At 43.3% G+C, this 25,870-nt stretch overlaps 1 protein-coding gene across 3 annotated transcripts in view; it reads right to left on the bottom strand.

Moving 5' to 3' along the window:
- TMEM154 (transmembrane protein 154) overlaps positions 1–23,666 on the bottom strand; it is a 34,362-nt gene extending 10,696 nt beyond the window's left edge. Inside the window, exons 1-4 of one of the 3 annotated variants that reach the window (XM_033161085.1) lie at positions 23,592–23,666; positions 6,705–7,010; positions 1,978–2,005; positions 1,528–1,613 (exon numbers count right to left, since the gene is read on the bottom strand). In XM_033161085.1, the coding sequence (XP_033016976.1) occupies positions 1,528–1,613; positions 1,978–2,005; positions 6,705–7,010; positions 23,592–23,637 (466 nt within the window). In that variant the 5' untranslated portion in view covers positions 23,638–23,666. Of the gene's footprint in view, positions 1–1,527; positions 1,614–1,977; positions 2,006–6,704; positions 7,011–14,469; positions 14,797–15,837; positions 16,330–23,591 lie in introns of those variants that run through there. The other 2 variants (XM_033161084.1, XM_033161086.1) reach the window with 2 other exon arrangements.
- Positions 23,667–25,870: the final 2,204 nt, after the last annotated feature.

Here is a 25,870-nt window from a genome sequence, read left to right as displayed (position 1 = left end):
ATTCCAATCCACTCCTTTACCATGTAAAGGTGCACATCGGATCCTGTTGCACAAAGCGCACATCTAATAATCTACGGAGATCAGATCTCAAGGGAATAGCTACCAAAGCCATATGAGTGTAGAAGAGGTGCCTGTAATGTCAAGTAACAGGCATAGAGTGAAAGGAGAGGAGGTTCTGGTGTGGATGCAGGTAACTTGCCATACTCAGTATCTTTGTCATTATGCACAGTTTTCCCCTTTTGCACAATCTTTGAACCAGGCTCTAGGTATGCAGGGTCTTTACAGCAGCTTGGAGAGATGGCCCTCTATTATCAGGGTATTGAGGCTCTGAGGGAGCAATTTCACCATAATCACCTAGTGAGTCCTTTCTGAGCAGGAACTTAGGGTGCTTCCATACTGTCACTCTTTCCAGGTGGAATTCAGTGGCACGCCAGCAAATTCAGGCCGTACAATTAAAGTGGAGCTCTTGCAGAACAAACCCACTCCTCCACCCCAGGAAAAAAAACCAGACTTTTTATCATTGGAAAATAAGAGGAAAATGCAGTGGAAACTGCGGGGTAGCAACTGCTTGATGAGATGTCATATAATCTCCCTGCAAGCAACTCAGAATGAATGTTCAATAAGCAGTTGGCATTGTATAACCTGCAAACATTATGGAAACCAGTCAGGACAAATGCTGAATAAACAGGTCATCTGGAAGCAACCTTGGGCCCAAGTTTCCACTTGTACTATTCTATCCACTAGACCACAATGACTTTATGGCACTTTCTGTGGTCTGGGCACCTTGGTGTCTGCATGTATTTCAACCCTTTCTCTGGTTTTTATGTCTTTCTTTTCCCCAGCAGCTATGTTTTGTGAATCTCTTGGAATAAGATATTGATACCACATTCCCTGTGCCAAGAAGCTTGATTTAATATACAGTGATTGAGGCAAACTAGCATGCAGATTGGAATAAGAAGCCAGGAGACATAGGTTTAAGAATAATTGGATATGCCCAGCTCTCTTCCAGATTGGACAATAATCACAACTAGCCATCTGCTTGTGGTGAAAACAATGATTTCATTCCAGGTAATGGAAGGGGAGATAGCAAACCTAAAAAGACTGCAAGGAGGAAACAATGTGGTCATAGCAACACGCCTGTAAGATGATCCTGGAGACGGCAGTAAATAAAAAGTGCTAGGAGCCATGAGTCAATAGTGGTGAAGCATATCACAAATTAATTCCAAAAAACACTACTTAATACTAAAACACACACCACTCTCAAATAAGCCACTTGCTATATTGAAATGGCTACAAATATTTAGGCTTTGAAAATAAAAACTACATCATCTTAAAGGGACACACATTTATTTTTCAATCCCCTCAATATTTAAAGAGCAGTTATTTCCCTGGCATCTTCTGCCACTATTTTAGTATTTCAGACTATAGACTTAAATGCATTTTAGAGAGCTTAGGAAAAGATGGTGGGAAGAGATGGAATTGTTAGAAAAGAAAAAGTTCCAAGAGTAGAATGTGATCAATACATACTATTTCGTTTTAAGCTGCTCATCCATTTATCAAGCTCTTCCATCTCTATTTCCATTACAGAGGGTGTGTCTTCTTCAAAAATAGGACTGAGCAAGAAAACAAAAACAAATTTTGGACCATGCAGTTTAGAATTGTTAGACAGATATTTTTAATACCATTTTTAAATCAATCCACGTGTTAGGCTGTATTTAAGTATTTAGCTGCCAGTGTGCTTAATTTAGAAAAGAGCATTATTGTGTGAGCTGTTGAATCAATAAATGTTACTAAATCTGGAATAAAACTAGTAGTCCAGTAGAGCCCATTGTCGCAATACAGGGGACATTGCCTAAAGACGACAGCCATTTTTTAAAAATTAGATGATTTGTGGTTCTGTCATACTGAAGAGTCTATGTGGCCCTAGGCCGTGAGAACAGTTCCACAACTGTTGATATGAACAGGAAGCAGTCTTACCTTTTGCAGCTTTCACTTGCTAGTTCCTCTGAAATAAAATGAAATGAATTTCAGAAAGAAGTAAATGATTCATTTAAAAAAGAGATAGAGAGGTGTGGGGTGGGGTGGGGATTAAATATTGCAGAGTAGAATGCTCCTGCTCAAGATTCGACCCAGCTATACTCCATTCCCTTCCCCCTTTCCCTTGGTTATCCATTCTTGCTTTGTTGATTTCTGATGTCAGATGTTTTTCAATCCAAAATACATGGAGGGCACAAGGATGAAAAAAGGCTGTTCTATGAGGAAAATTGGGCCAGGATTACATCATTTACCTTCCTGAATAATCATTATGCACAAAGCAAAAAAGAAAAACATATGAACTTGGAGACAGCTAGAAAGTAAAATGCAGTAAAATGGATATTAAGACCAAGTTGAAATTAGCAGCTGAGGTAAATTTAAGATGTTGACTACAGCCAAGCTGCATTAATATTCAGATCAGAGTCTAGCGGTGAACAGGAGACTGGAAGCAATGAATTTCTTGAGGCTAACAGGTTCCAACAGTGAAAGCAACATAATGAGAAGTCAACAACTGTGATAGAAATTGTTTACTTCCACACAGCCTAATGCTGTACATGTGCAGTGCACCTGCTTACGAACAGAAACGGTAGCAGATTACAGATAAGGGTTAAGATGAAAACGCAAACACACACAAACACCTAAAACCTGGAGAGAAAGGCATTTGAGAGCACAGAGCAACAAAGGAAAATAAACCAAGGAAAGGGTAATTGCCAGGAGAGATGCAGGTGGATGAAACACCAGATGGAATAAGAGGGGAAACCACATCCATTGGAGGTTAGGATGTGGTATTTTTAAAGGAGGAAACTGTCTTCTGAACAACTGAAAGGAAATATGTGTTTTATACCTAGCAAGGTATAGGAGGGAGGAAAGGATGGGGGGAAGGATGTAGGCACTGATTCACTTTTCCCAGCAGAAACATCGATGGTTTGGACCACAGATTTAACCACAAGGCCTCAAGTTCTGTTGAAAGTTCCACCAAAAAAATATGCTATATGGGCTGCACCTTTAGTCAGTACAAATGATTCACAGTTGGTATGACAAATAATTCACAGCATAGTTGTCCTGACCTGACCTCAAGCAAAAGCTCATGGGGTGTGGCGGGGATACTCCACAAGGCAGCCTGGAGCAGCAGGACCTTGGAGAGCTCTCAGTGAGCCACTTGTTCCAATGGAAGAAGGAGGTGAGTGGACCACTCTGTCCAGATTATTCTTCCTAGACTTCACTACCCCCTACCTGAGGAATGTGACTACTTAAAACAGGAACAGGAAACCTCAGGAATGACTGGAGGGCCACAATGATGGAATGACTGGAGGGCCACAATCTGTCTCCACAGGCCCAACCTTCTCCCCAGGCCGCACTTGTCTCGAACCCTGCCTACTATGCTCCTTGGCTGTTCTTATCTGGCTAGAATGTGTCCTTAAACTCCAATAATGCCTCTTGCTTTCCTGGATGGAGGGTACTGATCGGGTGTGTGTGTAGAATTGCTCTGCCCACTATTGCTTCTGGCCCTGCCCACCACTGACACGTGGCCCCCAGAAGGTTGCCTACAAAGGAATGTAGTCCTCATTCTGACAAAACTCCCTGGTGTACAAATGAGTGCATTCTCCTCTGGGGTTGCTCCCCATACTGTTGAACAGGTGTTGTGAAGCAAGAAGTGCTTGGCTCCTTGGGTGAATTGGGTTCAGGGACGGGTGAGTGTTCTAGCAGTCCTGGTGTAGCAAGTTCCTGTCTGCCAGCCTCAGGTTCAGGATGAGGAACCCAACTGTGTTCTTCAGCCAGTGGTATGGTAGTCATGGACTTGACCACTTCAGTTCTCCTCCATCTGAGAGTCCTGGCTATTGCTTGAGGCTAGGACCATAACAGTTGTGTTCTATGGGATCCAGTCCCATGAAAGCATGCACAGTCGTACCTTGGTTCTCGAACACCTTTTGACTCGAATGTTTTGGCTCCCAAATGCTGCAGACCCGGAAGTGAGTGTTCTGGTTTGTAAACGTTTTTTGGAAGCTGAGTGTCCAATGTGGCACCTGCAACTTCTGATTGAGTGCAGCAAACTCCTGCAGCCAATCGGAAGCTGCGCCTTGGTTTTCAAATGTTTTCAGAAGTCGAATGGACTTCTGGAATGGATTCCGTTCGAGAACCAAGGTACAACTGTATAGGATTGCAGCCTCAGTCATTGGTGGGAAAAGTAGTTGTTGTTCAGTCGTTCAGTCTCAGACAGAAGCAAGCGTTTAATGTGTGAAGTTGGAATCTAGCACAGTGATTGGCCAGTTTCATTGTTAACACCTCCAATGGCGGCTTCCTTTCCTTTCCCGATGATTTTCTTGAGTCAAAATGAGAGTACCCCTAAACATTTTTTTAAATAAAAAAACACTGGTAAAGGATTCCAATTCCCAATGATAATTTGAAAAACAAGAAAAGATCTCCCCCCCTCACCCCGCTGAAATGAAGAAAGCTGGGGTGGGGGCAGAGGAACTAGAAATGAGTTTTTGTGCATGGGGGCTGTGAGTTTAGTTTTGGTACTGAAAACAAATTTCTGGGTTGAGAATGTGCTCAGAGTTATCCTGTTCCTTAATCTAGGTGTGTATTGCAGAGTTTGAGTCACCCTAAGGTGTCTGCGTCACCAAGGAGATTGCAGCCACAGAGATAAAGAAGAAGAGCTGTTCTGTTATCTGGAGCGGTCACTTCCTGGTTCTCATGGAGAAGCTGTTTTCAACGGAGCTCAGCAACGGAAGCATGTAGCTGTATTGAGACAGCACCAGGTGTTGAAATTTTGCACCCCTAACAATTTTTGCGCCCGGGGCAACCGCTCCTGTGGACCCCCCATATTATGCCACTGCATCCCGCTGCTCCCCATCCTAGGAACTGATGTTTAACCCTCGTGGAGCTCCCAGCAGCCTTAAGAAACTACAGTTCCCATGATTCTTTGGGGTGGGGGTGCCTAAAATGTGCTTTAAAGATATGGTGCACACTCAGCCAAAGTATCACAAGCAGGAGAAAAATACACAATCAAAAGCCAATGCCAAGAATCCATGGCGTTGCAACTGAAAATATGCCCGTAGACAGTTGCCCTGTATGTTTAAAAGCTTCACTAGCCATCAGACTATTAAACCACTGCTTGTATATTTTAAATATTTGAATCTGTGCATGTCCAATCACCATCTTAAAGCTTCTCTCACTGTTACCAGCCCTTTATATTTCACTGTATATTTTCTAAAGGCTCTGCCCGTTTCCCCTTTCCATTGCATCATAAACAGAATCATTGTCAAGGGAAACATGTCGTTTCCTGGATTGCATTATCCTTCTAGCTGGTGGATTAAAGACATCACAATCCCATGATTCTCCTGCAGCATGTTTTGATCTTAGCAAGCAGTAGGTGCAATTGCCACGTTTATCCTGGAAGACCTTTGTGGGGGGAAATGCTAAGAATAAAATTAATTTTTGAGGAGGCCTTATTTCCTCCTCTTTCTTTATTGGAGAGGCTCTGCATAAATCCAATAGTAAGTATAAGGGCAAAGCAAGAAAAATGGCAAGGGGAATTATCTTTGGCCAAACACCCTTGAGAAAGAGCCGAAAAGCCAAGAAAATCCCATTATAGCTGTCCTGGACAAGAGAGATAAGCAGTGGGGACTAAGAAGCACAGTCAGACCAGGTTAAGTGGGATTTCTTGTTTGCACTGGAATTGTGTTTAGCCAAATAACAGTGTGCTGAGGAATTCAGAAATGTGCCTGGTTTCAACCACACTGCTCAGCAGCATGGAATTTGCAAGGCACTGAGGGGCTCAAAAAACCCAGTGCTGAAACACAGGCTGCAGAAATCATCTTCCCTTCCTTCCAGACTGTGAGCTTTGCCTACTGGGTCTATTCTCTATCACAGTGAATAGAAAATGTATTCTCTTTCGTTTTGGGGGCTGCGAGGAATCACACACAATGCCACCCTGGGCTGATTTGCGACAAAATATATGTCACCCCACAGGTAATCTGAGAGAATATTCTTATCGTACATTATACACACATGCAATTGTATGAGCATAGGATCCAATCTAGCAGTTTCCTGCCAACCTAGCAGTTCGAAAGCACATCAAACTGCAAGTAGATAAATAGGTACCGCTCTGGCAGGAAGGTAAACAGCATTTCTGTGCGCTGCTCTGGTTCACCAGAAGCGGCTTAGTCATGCTGGCCACATGACCCAGAAGCTGTACGCCGGCTCCCTCGGCCAATAAAACGAGATGAGTGCCGCAAATCCAGAGTCGTCCGCGACTGGACCTAACGGTCAGGGGTCCCTTTACCTTTACCTAGGATCCAATCTTAACCTTCAACCCAATGTCCAGAAGTTAGAGGCAGGCCAGCTGCTGAAATCCTCATCCCCATCCACAGTATTCACTCCTAAATTAAGTCAGACCTAATTCAAGGGTTAAATCCAATTCAAACATTTACCATGTGATAGCCAGTTGTCTCCTCCGCATAGGTGCCCGAGCACCCACAAAATTCCCCATGAAGGGGCCAGGCACCCACAAATTTCAGTGTCCAGGCCATGCACACTGCATAGCACCCACAGCACTCAGCAGCCACGGTCATGGGGCCAAGCTGGCAAGCAAGCCTGCTCCTCCACATATACCGGCATATAATCTAATATGGTACTTCACACATCACCCAAGAAACTTTAATATCTACCTTGCTTGGGTGGTTTCTGCTTCCGACGTCTTACAATGAAGACAACCAGCAAAACAATCAGGATTAGAAGCAGAGCAGCAGGGGCTCCGTATATCAAAGCAGGGTGTAGGTCTTCCATTTCTGCAGAGACAGTGGAATTCTCTGCTTCTGTGGATGTAGTGGCAGTTTGCACCCCCTGGTCACTAGTTGTCAAAATCATAACAGATGTAGGTGATCCCAGTGCATTCAGTACAGGTACTTCTGTGGTAACAGGTGATGTCAATCCATCCCCTGAATATTCTTCATCTGCCAGTGCTGTTGTAGAGCCTGCCAAATGTGGGGAGACAGGGCTGGATTAACCATTAAGCAAAATAAGCACATGCTTAGGGTATCAAGGGAAGGGGTCACCACAGAATTTTTCCATCAGAAAAAGTAGGAGAACTTTCCCCCCAAATATAAATAAAGTGAAAGTATAAAAAGTAAACAGTATTTTCTATCTTACTGTAGGTTTTGTTTCATATCAAAAATATAACATTTTATTTTACGGTTTATTATTGTTTATATTTTGAACATATCTATGGGGGCACCAAAATCTTTTAAGTGCTTAGGGTTTCTAAAGGTCTTAATCTGGCCCTGGGGGCGGGGGACAAGTATATATCACTTTTATTTGGATAACTGGAACTAAAAATAATTTTTAGCAAATGAGCTTTTTTTAAAAAAAAAAAAATCCATTCGTTTTCTGATGAGGTACTCGAGAAGCATCCTTGACCACATGGCTGCTCAAAAACTGTTATTGGCAATGGGATCTTAGACTTGGCATTTCCCTTGTGACCCACATCTTCTGATTACATAACAACTCACGGCTGTGTCCTTTGGATCTATAATGGTTTCCACAGAGATTTGTTAAAACCAGTGTGTTGTAAATCTGGAATCAGGGGGTTGTAGTGGAGCACTGAGTTTGCAAATCACTACAAATCATTTAGCAAAATATTGTTGGGTTTTTTGGTAAGAAAAGTCAGTATATTTATGGTTTGCTTTATGAAAGCTACTATTATTCAAATGGTACTCAATTCACAGAAAAAAAAATTATGATCAAATATTTACAGCATGACACGCTCACAATATTTACAGCATGACACGCTCACAACAAAAAACACGTTCTTCCAAACAAGGTATACTGTCGATGCAGCACAGAACAGCCCCAAACATATACAGCTGTTCGGAACAAAAGGTTAAAAAAAGAAGAAGAAAAATCCTGAATCTCAAAAGCAGAATAAAGTTGAGAGCTGCTGTGCTGAGCTTTAGGCATACAACTGTATCTGGAATGGCTGGGTAAACATCAGTTGGCTGGGAAAACATCAGTTAAATAAGTACAATGAAGCACACATTAAAAACAGGAGGTGTGTGAGACAAATCACTATTTGTTTTTCATTTTAAAGTTTCATTTAAGTTTCCATTTGTCAGAATTGCATCTGTTCAGTTGTCCCCCCCCCCAGTGATTGTAATGAAAACCCCAACTTGTCCTCTGCTGCTTGTAACTTCTGTATTTTCTATCTAAGGGATAAGACATTTGCTTGCATTCTACTTAGGAATCAACAAATCCGCTTGTCAACTCACCATGGGCAACTGCCCTCTGGTGATCCAAACATCCAGCAACACACAAATCCCTGCCCTGTAGATCTCATTTCCATTGCATTTCACCCAATCAGGTAAGAAATAGCAGGATTCCTTTCCAAACAGCAGGAAAGACTTCCATTCTTCCTTCCCCTCTCCATAACCTGCACAAATAAGAACAGACTCTGTTTCTCTCCCAAGTTCTCTATGAATGTCAGAGGATCCATGGGAGAGGGCTGGTAGTTGCGTGGCTATATCCCTCCCTCCCAGATGAATAATGACGCATGAGACATTGTATCGAATTAAATGGGCGTAAAGGCCACAACTTTATTGGTTACGGATGTTGAGCGGTATTGGCTTAGGCATTGGATCCTAACCACTATATCTGACCCCAACCCGGGTGTTGGAGGTCCGTGAAGGGTTAACCACCAAGGGTAGCCCCACTGATGCTTATCAAGTTTAGCTGCCCCTGTGATCACCGTTGGGGCGTGCCTTAGGCCCTAACCTCCCTAGACAGGGCCATGCCCCCGGAAACCTTTAATGGAATACCCTTCCAATGAGGGGCAGGTGATGGCGCTACCTCCCCTTTTTACCTCAGCCGACCAGGTTGGTCAGCCTCCGGGGAGAAGCATCGGGAATCCGGCCAATCGCGCAGGGGCTGTGTATCAGCCCCTGCATGCATGCTCGGGTTGTGATGCCCGCAACGCCACCTCCGGCCTATAGGCGGAAGTGGCTTTACCACAAGTAATGGCTGGCAAGGGAGCCTAGCCAACGTTTGTGGATCCCTGATTCTATTACCATCACAAAGAACAACACCCCTTCTCCATCCTCAGGCACCAGACTAGCCAAATTTCAGACAGATTAGCCAAAGGGACCACACTTTAAAGGAAAGTAAAAATGCACAAACTAATGGAACAAATTTTCCTTAATTTTGTTTTTCATTCAGATATGAAGAATTACTATTCCCATTCATTTATTCGTATGACAATGAAGAAATCAATTATGCTTTTTCATTCATTATCCATTCATTATTAAAAGGAATTAACATCTCTGTTGAGGAATGAACATCCTGACTACAAACAGGTGGCTTGTGAATTAGCTGTAGCTACTCCAGAAAGTGATCTTGGAGTCATGGCAAAGAGCACAGTGAAGTGATCCAAATTTGAGACCTGGCGCCCTTGAGAAAGTGAGTTCTTTTACTAAATGGAAGGGCAAATCTTTTTTATATGCACACATGCATTGACCAATAAAAAGGCAGTGATAATAGATCATTCTCTCCCCCCCCCCCGGTATCAAATTCAGAAGGCATTCCGAAAGCTTGATGTTATGGTTGGTGAGATGTAAATATTTGTTCCTGCCTTTGAGAGCAGCACATACTTCAGACGCTTTATAAATTAATTGCTCCCAAAATAACTTCTGTCTAAGCCATTTCCCTCTCCCAGTTGTGCTGCCAGACTCCTAGGAAGGGATGGGGACGAGAGATAAAAATAAGTAACAGTTGGCTATGTAACATACCAATATTGCAGTCAAATATCTCAGAAGTCTGCAATCCACATGCCTATGCTAGTACCTTTCCCCATCTTTATTGGACAGAGGTGTCATTGTGTCAAATGGGGTCACCAAAAAGTGTGAAAGGGCAATTTCACTGAAAGTGCACTACAGAGTTTTAGCTGGAGGATTCATCATAGTAGCATCCAGCAAATCCGCTTATCCATATGCCAGAATGAACTCTCTGCAGCAAAGGTAGCCAGTGGTGTGGTGGATTGCAACTTGCAACCAGGGCCAATCCTACCACTAGATAGATTGAGACACTGATCTCAGACAGCAGGCGCTGATGGGCAGAGAGTACACAGAGCTCTGTGAAACATGGGGCCTACTCTGTGCCCCCTAAGCTAGGCCACTGCCCTCAAGTATGTGGAGGACTCTGCTTCATCACCAGTGTTGAAGTGAAAGTCAGATGCTAACCTGGTCAGCATTTGAACATGGAATGGGAGGGGTGCCATTGTTTATTTCACTTCAGGTGGCAAAATGTCTTGGGCTGGTCCTGCACCTATCAGCCTCAACTAGCAAGGCCAGTGGTAGGCATGCAGTGAGTTGCAGGTAGTCCACAGCATCTAGAGGACTCCATGTTGGCTACTATTGCCCTTGTGGAAAGCTGGAATAGAAATGTACCGTAACCAACTGGTTAATGTTACAGGATAGCCATAAAAGGTTATGCCAAGTACTTCCTGGGAAGAAGAGGAGAAGCTAGCATGTTGGTGGAAGAGTGTGTGCTTTAAGGTTATGGCAATCAGGTGAAATGAAAATTGTATTGATTGACTGGTAATAAAATACCCTTGAGATGACAGATTTCCTTGAGGAGGCCAAACCCAATATATTTTGCTGCCTAGGATTGACTAGCAAATGGTATTCCCCCCCCAAAAAAAATCCTACAAAGGCCTCTCCCTGAGAGTAGCCTACAAATACAATAATTAACTAAAAAGGTAACAATTTGCTGCCCTTTCAAGACCCCCCTACCCAAAAATCTGCTACCTGAAGAAACCACCTCTCTAAAATCTATGAAGGGCTGACTCACATGAGCAGGTAGGTAAGCAAATGCCATTTTCTCTCTTTTAAAATTACTTTTAAAACTGTATTGATTCAATCAGCGTTTTTTGTTCTTAAAAGGAAAGGAAATCACTACAGTTGCTATGGGATGCCCTGCAATATTATGTGCGTATTAAAGTAACTTCAAAAAGGGAATGTCACACAAATATTTCATTGTATCTATGCCAGAAACAACTTATTTAAGAAGAGAAAGGCTGTTCTTCCATTTCCTCCCATTATGAGTGTTCCCAACTAAAGGAGAATTTGTTGCCTCTCCTAATGCTCCTTTTTATTGGCATGTGTCTTAAGAGACATGGCGGAATGTGTCCTTCAGGGGAGCGTTCCCCCTTTTCTAAAGTAACACAGGGAACTGAAAATGTGAGCTCGAGATAGGAGGAGCTGTAAAGGAAAAGGGGGAGAGAGCTGGGGTGGGTATTTAGTTTTGATGGATGGGTTTAGCTTCAGGAATTTGGGGGAGTGATGTTTAAGTCAACATGTGGGCCATCATTCTCCTCTGAGTTTTGGATGTGAGAGCAGGGTGTAAGCAGTGGAGTTTGACTACTGAAGTGGCCTGCTTCATTCCCAATCATTATTTTTCCAAAAAAAAAAAACCCCCACACACAATTAAAATAATAACACTCTCTATTTTCTTCTTCACAAAGGACACTTTCATGTAGGGAGAGCAGGTAAGCGGAAGGAAAAACTGTGAGTTTTCCACTTGTTGGTGTTTTATTAACTAAGGTAAAATCTCCAGAACAAAAGTCAATGGAACTATTTGTCTGAACTTTGGCAGGCTTTCCCCCCACCCCACCCCGGGGTACATACATCCCTCGTGTCTCCAGTTTCCAAACTGGTTGACCCCCAAGAAAAACCCAAGGAAGGAAATGTTATTTTCATTTTCCCACCACAGCCAGGATTCAGTTCCATTCACAGAAGGAAAAGTAGGTCAGTTGCATGTTGATATAAACATTAAAACAGAAAAAAACCCGAACAATTTTTAAAAACTCTTGCTAGAGTACTGCAGCCATTCTTGTGAAACAGCTCCCAAGTTGGAGGTTATCCTAAGCATGTATGCCCGGAATTAAGGACAATTTAAGTTAATGAAACTTTCATACAAGTAAGTATTTATGAGATTAGGCAACAATTTGGGCTCAGTTAAGAGGATCAGAGACAGAATGTATGATATATGCATTATCAACCATCTATCTGGCATGTAGGCCCTTGAAGAGAAACAACTAGGACTCAGGAGTCAGTTCCTAGAGAGCTGACTCAAAGGTGTGGCCTGTCTGGAGAAGTCATTACTATTTTCTGCAAGCTCCTAAGCCTCATTAAGGATATTCTATCTCAGCTTGAAGTGAATGAGGATGGGGAGGAATTTAATTCAGTTTGGGTTTTAAGGTTCAGCTTACAAAATTCTCACTCTCTGAAACAAGATGTGAACAGAAACACAGCCATCCTTTAACATTCACACTTTCTTTGAACATTGCAATGCAGTTCTCCAGCCACGCAACATGTACATAAATGCATGTATCAGGGTAAAGTGTGCATATAAATATATTAGTGTAAATCACATATTAGTGTAAATAACAGGACTTTGGTCTGATCCAGTGAGGAGGGTTCTTCTGCCATTCTTACGAGTGTCAAAGGGTTCAAACACCTGGGGAGTCTTGTGTCTTCAATTCAGTCTTTAATCATGATCAGGTATTTGGAGAGGATCCAAACAATGGTATTATTTTAATAATCGTTGGCAATTTGATACAGAGACAGGCAAGCAATGCTGCCAAAACCAGGAACGTTTTCCGAGCCTGTTGTCAACAAGCCAGCTTGCGGATGAGTTTTATCCAGCACTTGGCTACTTCTCAAGGAGAAATCTGCTTTCATTTCTCAAAAGCCATTTCTATCTAAAATGCTCATATATTTTGTCCAGAGGCCTAAGCTAGCATTTGATTTATACTTCAAGTTAATATGCTTTAAAATATTCGGGTTGAAACTTGTCTGAGCAAGAAGCCGCTTCATACTTTCATTCTTCTTCAGAAGTTCCCTTTCGCAAGAACTTTCTTAGAGATTTTAAAAAGTTCAGAACCTTAGGGTCTCAAGCTGATGCAAGAAATGGCGGTAGGCAAAACATGAATACACCCAAAGTTCTTCACAGACAACGTCTCTCTTATGGATTGCTTTGCAAATGCTACATGGTTAGCACTGGGAGGTACAATCCTGCTGGGTGCTGCTTTGACAGAGAGTTCCCTGTGGCAAAGGAGACTCCCCACCCTGTGGGTCTTCTATGACAGGTGGATGAGGCCACCTATAAGTCATTTGATGGTTTACAGATGGGTGACCCCCACATCTGTAGGGCAAGGGGAGACAAATGGTGGTCTCACCCAGGCCAAAAGGGTACTCCACCCATGTCATAAACCATGGCTTACAGCACACAAGCAAACTGCCCCCACTTGGCTCCTCCTTGCTCTTTCCCATTTTTACTGGGAGCAGACAAAGCACAACCCCTGGCTTAGCATTGCATTCTAACTATGGATTGTGGCTTGTTTTGCTCCAATAACCATAGTCAGTTAAGCCACGAACAAACCTTGCATGAGGTTGTGGTATGTTGGGAGCGAAACAGACCATGATCCCTGGTTCAGATATAACGGTAAACTAGGGATTGTGATTTGTTTCCTCCCAGCGATTATTTATTTATTTATTTATACCCTGCCCAACTGGCTGGGTTTCCCCAGCCACTCTGGGCGGCTCCCAATAATAGAATATTAAAATCACGATAAAACATCAAATATTAAAAACTTCCCAAAACAGGGTTGCCTTCAGATGTCTTCTAAAAGTCAACTAGTTGTTTATTTCCTTGACATCTGATGGGAGGGCGTTCCATAGGGCGTGTGCCACTACTGAGAAGGCCCTCTGCCTGGTTCCCTGCAACCTCACTTCTCGCAGTGAGGGAACCACCAGAAGACCCTCAGAGCTGGACCTCAGGCTGAACAATGAGGGTGGAGACGCTCCTTGATTATTGGTTGATTATTTAATTTCTATACTGCTTAAAATATTAAATATATATTGAAGTGGTGTACAGGAAACAACAGACAACTTAAACAAAGTATTACAAAGTACAAAATTATATTAATACAAACTTACTAATATATAGTAAATATAATAATATTTAGAAATCAATATTGCCTTCTGACACACCCTCCTCCTCAGCCTCTGGGTTCTGTTCCAGCCTCCAAACAAACTCAGCTGACCCACAGAAGTCTCACAGTGAGAAGAGTTCCTAGAAACAGGGAATATCACCCTAGTCTAGCCTCTCACTCTAGCCTTGCTTTTTTAGGCTCAAGGTGCATGGCGCTTCCGCAGGCTGCCCGCAGCTGCTTCCCTTTCAGCTGCACTCTCTGCACCCAATTCCAGGTGCAGCAGGTTTGTTGAATTTCCAAGGGGGACGAAAGGATGGAGAAAAGGCCCCTCTCCACTCACAGCTCTTTCTTCACCCTCTTCTCCTCCTTCCCCAGTGCAAGCAGGGAGAAGCAATGAGAACCGATGCAAGCACAATTTCCTTGTGCAGAATAAGTCAGCGTTTATAGCTTACCATAGCTGGTGGGCAATCGAACTGCCATTCTCCTGTGGCAACAATTTTCTTCAATCTCTGTGGAGCTTGCAGACTTTTTTCTTCTCTACCAACCTCAGCTTTTATTAAAAATTTCCCTGTGACTAAATTCTTCCTGTCTGGAACGTAGCTTTACCAGTCTAGGGTTTTACCAAGATTTAGATTATATTAATAATAGAATCCCACAATAACTCGCTAAGTCACTCTTCATATTTTATCCCACCATCTTCAGGTCAGGTACGGTTGCAGTTCAGACACTAGGGAGGAGACCCACAGAAGGTGGAACGAACTCATGTCATATTATTATAAAGTACAAGCAGGAACAAACTCACTGGGTAATTTAAAGCAATGAAAGAAAAACAAGGCAAATGTAGGAACTCTCAGGCTTGTGGTAACCCAAACCATTGTGGAAAAACGTTTTCACTTTCTTAACAACCAGTTATGAATATCAGCAAACGGGACTTTCTGCTTTTGAGGTAAATTTGCTGGATTTAGGTGCAGCATGTTTAGACAACCCCTTTACGATTAAAAGAAAAAACAAATAACTTCCACCCTCTCTGTTTCTCTTGTACAAAATGTGCATGTTTAGACACATTAAATAGTAGTCAACCATTTATTAGAGTATACCCATTGAAATGAATGAAGATGACCACGTTAGGTCCATTAATTTGAATGTCAACTCTGACTGAAACTTAATCACCAATAGTCTCAAATATATGAAGATAGAACTAGGACAATGTTTCCACCCCCATTTATTTTTACATGGGAAGAAGAACACCCCAAAACACGTTTTTTGCTGTGCCGCCCTAAAAAAAACAAATTGTCTGAGGCTGACACTATCTTAAACAGCACCACATGTTCAATATTTCTAGGAGCTTACTAACCAGTAATTTGATAGATTCAGCTATCACGATAACAATAAGAGTGTGGATTTATTTGCTCATAAAATACCGATATTACAAGGCAACCCTATGCCTGTCTACTCAGAGAAAAGACCCACTAAGTCTAGTGGTATTCATGCCAAGTGTGCACAGGACTGCAGTCTTAGAAGCACAGGACTTTAAAAAAAATACACAAAAACAGAACCAGCAATGACTCAGAAACAAAGGCTTCACGCACATCTCAACACACCTCAGATCTGTAGCTCAAGCCGGATCCATGGAAAGAAAAGACAGCAAACTGTTGGGAAGAATAACTACAAGACAGAGTGCAAGTTTGTACAGACAGCCTTTGCAGGGACCAGATTTTCTGGGTGTGACACTTCAAAACAGTTCCATAGCCTCAAGCATAAAACGTGCCTCTATCGTTAGTTCTCCTTAACAATGCAGAGAGCACGTTACTGCTACTTACCACAGCAAGCAGGTCTTTCGCTGAGCAACAGAAATAAAGGCAACATAAAGTTGTGTTTCTGCATGTTGACGTCTCTGTGATCAGGTACGAAGTTTGTTTCATTCTCCCTTAGCTGCACAGAACATGTACATTTCCTGTTTCCTGCCTTTGTGGTTGGATGTGCAAGATGCCTTAAGGAGATGCACTATGTCTTGATTGCTCGTAGGAAGTGATGTAATTTAGTTTGGGCCTGTCAAATGAGCAACGATTGCAAAAGGTTGCTTTCAAAGCACTGATTCAGCTAAAAAAACCACCAGGAAAATCCACGTGTGAGAATCTCGCAATCCTCTCCTGTTTTCAAGACCTGACAGTCTCTTTCCCACCCAGACAAGAATGCCTCAAATATATCTAGTTCAGTGATGAAGTACATGCCTTGCATGCAAAAAAGGTTGGATCCTTATCATCTCTAGGTAGGGCTGGGAAATACTCCTGTCTGAAATCCTCAGTTGCCACTGCTAGTCACTGTTTGATAGAGCAACAGTCTGACTTGTGTTAAGGCGGCTTCTGATATTGCTTTTAAAAAGGAAAAGCACGGTGCTTCTCAAACTATCTGATGTGGTGGACCAGCAATTCTTCACACACACAGTGTGCCAGGGACTGGTGCCCAGGGCAAGCCCAACCATGAGGGGGGTGAAGCACCTGCGTCCGGTGGCAGACCCCCCCCAAATTGGTGCCACTGCAGACTCCCTGTCTATACCACCACTTCTTGACCAGCAGGATCTCACTGGAATCTCACAATATCTTGCCAGAACTCACCATTGTTGCTGCTTCACAGGCGCTTCCACCAGAGCCAGATAAGGGAAGCTTTAGCAGTTGGGCTGCGCCTTCCCGTTTCGCCTCAAGCAGCGAAATGGGACAGGCTGCCCCTGACAGGACTATATTTGGTGGGTGCCGATCAGAAGGTCGGAGGTTCGAATCCCCGCAACGGGGTGAGCTCCCATTGCTCGGTCCCTGCTCCTGCCAACCTAGCAGTTCGAAAGAATGTCAAAGTGCAAGTAGATAAATAGGTACTTCTCCAGCGGGAAGGTAAACGTCGTTTCCGTGTGCTGCTCTGGTTCGCCAGAAGCAGCTTAGTCATGCTGGCCACATGACCCGGAAGCTGTACGCTGGCTCCCTCGGCCAATAAAGCGAGATGAGCGCCGCAACCCCAGAGTTGTCCGCGACTGGACCTAATGGTCAGGGGTCCCTTTACCTTTACCTTACCAGCTGACCACTAAAGTGGAACTTAAAAAAAAAAATTGCAAAAAGCTTTACATGCTACCCCAATCTCCGAGCAGTGTGAGATTCCAGAGGTTCCAGGCACTTACCAAGGATTTATGTTACCTTTGGAAATGAGGCATAATATGATATATGGCTTACTTACACATCAATACCACCTGAGCGTACTGTGGAGGGGTTCCCAGCATTACACTCCAAGAGGGTCTCTTGTTTCTCCCATAGGCACAGTGAACTTGGATCCAACAGAGAAATCAGCCATGCCCTCTGTCTCCTTTTTACAGCCTCTCACAGTTTTTGCCAGCACATCACTGCCAAGGACCATTCTAAAAACTAGCCTTTTGTCTCCTGCGAACTACCTCTCTACAGGAAGGAGGGGCTCACACCCCTATGCTGTTACTTGCCCATTTCCCTGCCCCTGTTTGGTTAATGATTTGGCCACCATCAGGCTTTATACCCCTAACAACTCTCACTCAGCAAGCCATCATCAGGTTGGCCTGGCTAGTATCTCTAACATAAGCTGTTTGGCACAGTTCAGCTCCCACAAACCTCGATTAGTTCTCACTTTTATTGGACCCAGGAACTTAGAGTGTCTCACACCCCACAAACTCATAACACTATTTTTGTAGACATATTAAAAAGTTCTGGGAAGCTTGAAAGCCTGTACACTGTTTTGTCCCAAAGCAACACAGAAAACCCATGACGCATGTGAGTTATGTTTCACAAGCTCAGTGGCAGAGATCACAAGCTCCACTTTCTGAAATTCCCAGGTTCAAGCCCAGATATCTCCAGGAAGCATTGAGAAAGACTCACGTCTGAAACCTTGAAAAACTTCTGTCAGACTGAACAATACAGGTACTACTTCTATGATAGGGTTGCCATATTTCAAAAAATTCAAAGTTGTTGAGTTGTTGTTTTTTAAAAAGAGTAGTTTTTGGACACTGCTTCAGACTGCAATATTCCGGTTATATCCAGGAAATTCCAGACGTATCACAACCCTAGCTATGATTCTATGATTCTACAAGTTCTGTCTTGATAAGAGGCATCTTCCTACTATCCTCTCCGTTTCCACATCAGAAATAGAAAAAAACAGACCCACACCCTTGCATGCAGATAGATAGTGCTGTATGTGCATAATCCTGAGGAGTGTTCCAACACAAAAGTGCATAGTGTTTTGAACATTTTGTACAATGTCAAAAGGCAGAGCCATTTTTAACATATCCCATGTGCTTGCCAGACTCATCCTCATTCAGCAAAAATAGGTGATGAGAAACTATTCTTTGTGGCGGTATCATCTCCAAGGGAGTACTTGTGGGCAATTGTGTGATGATCCATATCGATTTAACAAGCTGTGCCGGCCTTAGACATTTTCACACCCTGATCTTTTATTTTTTTTAATGACACAGAGAGGGAGGGAAAGAGGGCGGGAAATTGTGCTGCCTAGAAAGCAGCTGCGCACCAAGATTGCTGCAGCTCCCTTCATGTGAGGCCTGCCCTATTAGTTAGGAAATGCAGAGGGGGAAACTGCTAGGATCACATCAAGTTGCTTCTTCAGAAAGAGAATGCAGACAATGAAGATGCTGGTAGTTACAATGGATAATTACCAGTAGTTGAAAATGTTACGGTGGATAAAGGATTGTCTCTATAACTTCCTTTTTATTCCATTGACATACAATTCAGGATACAATTCATACCCACAGAAAAGGTAGAGCACAGGATGAAGTTTAAAAAAAATGCTCATCAGTGTTCGGAGTATTTTAGATGGTAACCACACTACTGGACGCTAGTTCCTTCCCCTACCGGCCCCAAACCAATTCACACACCCATTTTAAGCATTTTTCAGGGTGTAAATAATTAACAGTTTTTCCACCCTGGATCTTTTCCTTGTGCATAGTGGGGGAGAATGAAGTCAAGAGATTTGGATTCACAAACACACACACACACACACACACACACACACTGGTTCACAGACACATTCAAAACTGAAATTGCAGATTATAGTCTTCATTCATTCCTTCATTCACTTATAATCCATCTTTCTTCCAATGATTCTCTCCCTTCCACCCTGTTATTCTCACAGCAGCTCTGTAAAATAGATAAAACTGAATGGCAGATACAGAGCCAATGCTGAGCTTCATGGCCGAATGGAGATTTGAACCCAGGCCTGCTTAGTCCTACTACAATGTTGCATTGTGTGAGTTTGTAGTGCTGCAGAATTATTATTATTATTATTATTATTATTATTATTATTATTATTATTATTATTATTATTAAAAAGAAAATACACCCTAACTGTTCACTGTGAAATCACGGCTGCTATGTAGAATTTATTTATCCAGCTCACAGTTACAAGGAAGCAAGTAATGTCAGGAGCCATTCATAGAATACATTTACACTCACAGTCACACATGAAAACTAATCTCAAGAGCTGTTTATGTCGTTTTGCCCTCCAACAGTGCCAGACAGATCCTCGGTTATCAGAGCATGAAGCACAAATGCACAGTGTACACATCAGACACACCCTCGGTCTGAATCAGTATTTGCTGGCTGACAAAGGGTGAGCAAGTACAGTACATGCATTCTGGGGAGCCTTGTTCTGTGATTGGTGGGAGCCCAGGAGGTGGCTAATATGTCTTGGCTCAGTCTGCTGCAGCAATTAATCTTTCTTAAAAACATGGCTGCTTTTATAGGTCATCAGTTACAGTTTCTCAGCTATTATCTCTGAGAAATAGGTCAATGATTCATTTACTGGCCAGCTTGTTAATGGGTTTACAATGCTAGTATTAATCTGCTGGCTAGCGATGGAGCCAGTTGTTGGTTTGTTTATTAGTGGCTGTGTGTTTTGGAGTGCTTTACTTAACAGTTATCAAAACACAAAAACAAGGAGCCAAGCTGGATGGAAATGTAGAAGGCGGAACTGAAAGTGCTAAAGAAGGGATCAAGGTTTGCTGCCAAAGTCACCTAACAAACCAATCTTCCCAGACCGTAGCCGGTTTAAGCCGATAACTTTTTCCAGGATACGAATAATGAAGAAAGTAGGAATTTGGCCAGAGGTTAATCTCAGCCTGGCTTCACCAGATCTGCTTTCCAGCACTTGTTATGGGAATCAACTCTGGAATATATTATGATTATGATTAGATTTCTTACCTACCCTTCACCATGAGGTCCTAGGGTAGGCCACAACCATTTAAAAATATGATATAAAATCAGTTGAAGCAAAGTACAGTCAAAGGAATAGGGTGGCACCTAAATATATATCTATATATGTATTGACAGTTATCAAAGTTCAGGATAAAGAGGTGCACCATCAAGGGACAAAACCTACATATTATTTATAATGAATGTAAATAAATAAATAAATAAATAAATACTATATTAATAATATTTGTTGGTTTGTTTGTTTGTTTGTTTGTTTGATTATTTATTTCTCTGGTTTCTAAACTGCCCTCCATCCAGTATAGATCCCAGGGCAGATCACAAAAACTTTATAAAAGTGACACCCACATACCAATTACTAGGGGGTTTTCCATGGCTACATTGCTCACCAACTCCCCCTTCTGCCCCACCAACCCCTTAGTGGGGGACCTTTAGTTCCCACTGCATGAGCCAGCTTTGCCAGGTGGGTGGGGCAACCCACCTGCCACTCACATGACATTGTTATCCCACCACATGGCTGGCAGGTGGGTTGTCCTGCTCACCTGTCAAAATCCATTGCGGGGTTCCCTGGCACCCACCGTGAGAAACTGGAGAGAAGCCAGCATTTTTCGTTCTGCATTTCTCGCTTCCTGCAGCAGCAACAGCCTTCATTCCCCACACTCCCACTTTCAACCTGCAACATCAGAGGTTGAAAGGGGGGGATGCAAGAAAGGGCTTTGCAATCTCCCGAAGCGCTTCCCCTTTGCACCTCTGATGTTGGAGGTGGAGAAGTGTGGGAGGCTCACAAAGGACTTTCCACCTCTGATGTCAGGTAGGAGGCCAGAGGCGGCAGCCAGCCAGCATTGTGAATTTCCTCTGCCGCAGGCACTTCATCTAACTCTTTATTCTACTCCGTGATGGCAGCAATGGATTATGAGGCTGGGTGGCCACTGCTTCTGGCCACATTTCCACACTTCTAATTGGCAGTGGGGGCAGAAACAGCAGATCCCTAAGCTCACTGGGGAGGAGGTGTCCAGTAGCAGGGCTGGCACCAGCCTGAGGTTCTATATCCCAGGAACAGAGGCCCTAGGGTTGGCAGGTGAAGGAGCTTTCATAGCAGCCTGCTCTGTCTGCCTTCCTATGGCTTGCCAAGGCTGCCCATCTACCACCTCTCATCTTACACCTGCAGTTTACAGTGCCACCTGTCTGTGGCCCTGTGAAATACAGTATGATGCCATTCTTCCATTTTTCTTATATGGTAATGGAGCTGGGTTTCTGGGTTTTGAGGCTGGAGCTGTCTTAGAATCCTGGGGAAATTAAACCTAATGTTTTATTATTACTGTTCTTAATCTGTGCTGAGAACTGCTCAGAATGCAATCAGTAGAAGAATGTGGTAGAAATCATGATCATAGAAGAGAGCCAGTGTGGTTTTGTGGCTAGACGCAGTCTGGGGAGACCTAATCACAATCTTTCAGCCTATGACATATGCTACTGAGCATGCAGACGGCTGAAGGTACAAGTCCTAGCAAGACTGGGACCAGAGTCAGGGTGGAGCACTGAAGCAGATTAATTGGAGGTTCACTCCAGAGTCATTTGCTGACTAGGAGAGGCTGAGCTGAAAGGGTCTGGAATGAGGATTCATAGGAAGGTCGGCCAGCAAAAGCACGGGCAGGCAGGCAGTCACAAAGATGAAGAAGAGCTAGAGCTCAGTCCCAGGTTCAATCTCTGGCATCTCTAGATAGAGCTGGGTCACTGTCTGTCACTGTAGTAGACAATACATTATGCAACAGATGGACCAATGATCTGACTCTGTACAAGGCAGCATCATATTGTTGCATGCACCCCGATCTTCGAGCAATAAGAGACTCCAGTGATTCCAGAAGCTGACCAAGGGTGTGGTTTCCTTGGAAATGAAGGTCAATGGAGACTGTGGCATCTTTAGGATATATGCTTTTATTTACACATATATACAGCCTGAGCATAGGGTGGAGGAGCTCAGAGCACTAACACCCCAGCAGATCTTGCTTCCCGATTTGGCTTCAAGGGAAGCCCCAAGTCACAGCTCTTGGGTCCACCTGTCTCTGTGTCTCCAGCTTCCAGCATCTGCCAAATTCACACACACAACCTCCTCTGGCCATTTTTTTGTTCCCCATCCTAGGATGATGATGTGGCCTCCAGCAGGTGAGGTAGGAAAAGGTTTGCCCAATTGTTTCTATGTCAACCTCTTTTGACATGTACAGTAAATGCCAGAACTTTATTGGCCATTCCCTTAACAACAGAACTGGCTTGGTTGGTTTCCTCTCATAAATTCTAACCTTACATACATAGGATCACAGGTTTGGAAGGAACCCACAGGTATCCTCCAGACTGACACCTCCCAACCCATAACAATATGTTCCTACAAATAGGAAAAACTGGTAGACTGGAAGCCAAAAGCCTGTATAATGAGGCCAGCTCAGGATAGACAAGTTAAATGCCATGGAAATGCATACCATTCAGTTGTCTAGAATCAGTTTGGAAAACTTTGCTTTACATAGCCATTACTGGGCAAATGCCCAACCTCCGATAGCAGTGGTAGATAGATTCACAAGGTTCACATTACCAAATACCCAACTTCCAAACCAATAAGCAAACCAAAACACAGCTACCCTTTGAATTTTGCCCCACTCCAATTTTTGTGATGCAGTTCTCCAACCCCAAAGCCTGCACAACAAATGCCTGCTTTAGTGAACACCATGTACAAAACTATATTAGGGGAAATGGCTTGCAAAAATGCTTACGGTATATTAAGTGAATTTGTGTGTACACAAAAAAGCATATATTACTGAAAACAATGCACAAACACATATGAATTTTTCTGCAGTCCTTTTTAAAGATAAATTTGCAAACCGATGCACAAATATACATGCCTGTGACACCTAAAACTGAAACACAGAGGAAACGTCATGAAGAAACTGCCTACCCCTCCTATCCCCTTTACATTGCAGTTAGCTATAATTCTCAAGTTCAAAGATCTCACTGAGGCAAGCAAATAATCTGGCATAAAATGTATTCCTTTAAAGGCAACTGCTGATTTTGTCGAGAGGGGAGACTGCAGTTCCTCCATGTGATAATAATAATAATAATAATAATAATAATAATAATAATAATAATAATTTATTATTTGTACCCCGCCCATCTGGCTGGGTTTTGCCAGCCACTCTGGGCAGCTAAGCAGTCTTCACATGCCCCCAAATACTCTGTAATAATATTTTTTTCTGCTACTATGGACTTACTGGGCTAGTTAATATTGTGGTGCCTTGGTGTAAAATAGTCTCAATGGCATCAATGTTCATAGATGTGTACATTATACAAAGCTGACTTGCCGTTCAGAGTGTAGCTTGCTTCACTGCTTTTGCCATCTGAAGCCATCTGTTTGCAGATATATTTTAGTTTCTGCTTTCTACTTGCTGCTAGGTTTCCTGACCTTAGCACCACCCACTCATGCACAGGAGTATGATCTCTCTCTCTCTCTCTCTCTCTCTCTCTCTCTCTCTCTCTCTCTTCATCTGTGAAGTGTCAGAGGGGGGTTTGCGGAACTGGGACCCAGCAGCACAATAGTTCCCCTTTTTTCTTCCACTCTGCAGCCTCCAAGTAGCTCACCGCAAGGATTGCACACTTCGATTCCAGACTAACTGCTGCTGATCCTGCCACAGACACTCTGACAGGCAAATCTAGTTTGAGGCTCCACCCTGGCAGATAACTGTAACCCACATGCCCAAGTGCTTGGAAAAGGTAAGCAACTACACACTAGCATAATCGTTGTCCCCCAGGCTGCACCACGCCTAGGGAGAGGGCCTCTTCGCCTAACAGAACAGCATGATTCACAGTGCGACTTCAAAAGAGAAGCCAGTTGCCTTTGCAACCGCCCCACCCTGCTTCTCAGCCTGCAAGATAAACCTTCCTAACATTCAGATGGTGCTGCTCACCAAAAAGCATAATAGAATCATAGAGTTGGAAGAGACCACAAGGGCCATCCAGTCCAACCCCCTGCCAAGCAGGAAACACCATCAAAGCATTCCTGACAGATGGCTGTCAAGCCTCTGCTTAAAGACCTCCAAAGAAGGAGACTCCACCACACTCCTTGGCAGCAAATTCCACTGCCGAACAGTTCTCACTGTCAGGAAGTTCTTCCTAATGTTTAGGTGGAATCTTCTTTCTTGTAGTTTGAATCCATTGCTCCGTGTCCGCTTCTCTGGAGCAGCAGAAAACAACCTTTCACCCTCCTCTACATGACATCCTTTCATTGATTGATATTTTTTGAAATGCAATTCTCTGAATAAAATCTCAGTTTCTTCACATCTGTTTAGAATAGACATACCGGTATACACACCTGTCAAACGCTGCAGATGGCTGATCAGAGTCAAGAAGTTAGATGGATCAGTGATCTGACTTTGTAGAAGGCCATTTCCTATGTTCCTGTGTAAGTTAAAGCTGATTGCAAAAGGTATCTGCCCCTACTTGCAGAGCAGAAACCCAAAGGAACCATGCCCAGTTTGAAACAGTCAGAAACAATTGGGCAGGTAAAATTGATCAGGGATATCTTACTTCCAGTCTTCATCTCCATTCAACCATAAGGCTCACTGGGTGGGTTTGGGCAAGCTGTTGTCTCTTTGCTTAGGGTGTTTCTGGACTGCCACTATTTTCTGGTGGGATTCAGTCACGTATGGGCAGATTTGGGTGTCATGATGATAGTGGCTTAGGAGGTCTTGCATAACAAACCCCGCTTCCCCCGAATATCTGATAAGGAAAGTGATGGGGATATGCACCAGAAGTGTGAAACAAACACTTGCTTTGATGCAACATCACTTGCCTTCCCCTCAAACAAATCAGGATGAATGCTCATTGAACAGGCTGTCTCTGGAAGTGACCTAAAGCGACCTTGCAGTATTCACCAACACCATAAAATGGGATAATCCCAATTCCCCCACCCTGAACTCCTTAGAGAATGGGTTGGAAATAAATGTGACAGATACATGAATGGAGATTGGGTCTGGCATTCAGAGTGTGTTACCAAAATAGCTACATTTGATCCCTTTGCACATGCTCTTAAAGATATGGTGCACAGTCCAGACACACCGAAGGCACCTCCCCTACAGACTTCGGTTCATAAAATGAATGTGCAAATGCACCCACAGTTACTCCTCCTTTGCAGACTTCCACCATATTCATATACATAACTCTCACCTGATCTTAAAAGGCTCGGTGCCAAGCAACAAGTTATATCCCTCCATCTTTTGGCTTGTTATCCTGGACACCTCACTAAGTACACAAAACAGAAAGCAAGCTGGGAAAGCATGCGGAGCATTGGCATGTAAATGTCGACACCCAGCAACAATATGCCTATAAAACATATTGCCTGGTGCTTTTGTGGCAGCAGCTACCAGCCTGGCACAGAGTCAAAGCATATGGTTTGGGTTGAAGCATAGCCTTGTGTTCTGTTCCATTGCAGGCCGTCAACTGCTGGGGACAAGATCGTGACGTTTTTAAAGCCCTTCATTCTACCTTAATAGCTGGTAGAGTTTCAGTTCATTTGGTTTTCAACTCATTGCTAGGACTACCAGACAACAGCAAAACACGGGCGGAGGGGATTAAGACAATAAAG

Source organism: Lacerta agilis, chromosome 9, assembly GCF_009819535.1.
Source record: "Lacerta agilis isolate rLacAgi1 chromosome 9, rLacAgi1.pri, whole genome shotgun sequence".
Lineage (NCBI taxonomy): Eukaryota > Metazoa > Chordata > Lepidosauria > Squamata > Lacertidae > Lacerta > Lacerta agilis.
The sequence above is the reverse complement of the archived record's forward strand: the minus strand, read 5'-3'. Positions and strand labels throughout refer to the sequence as shown.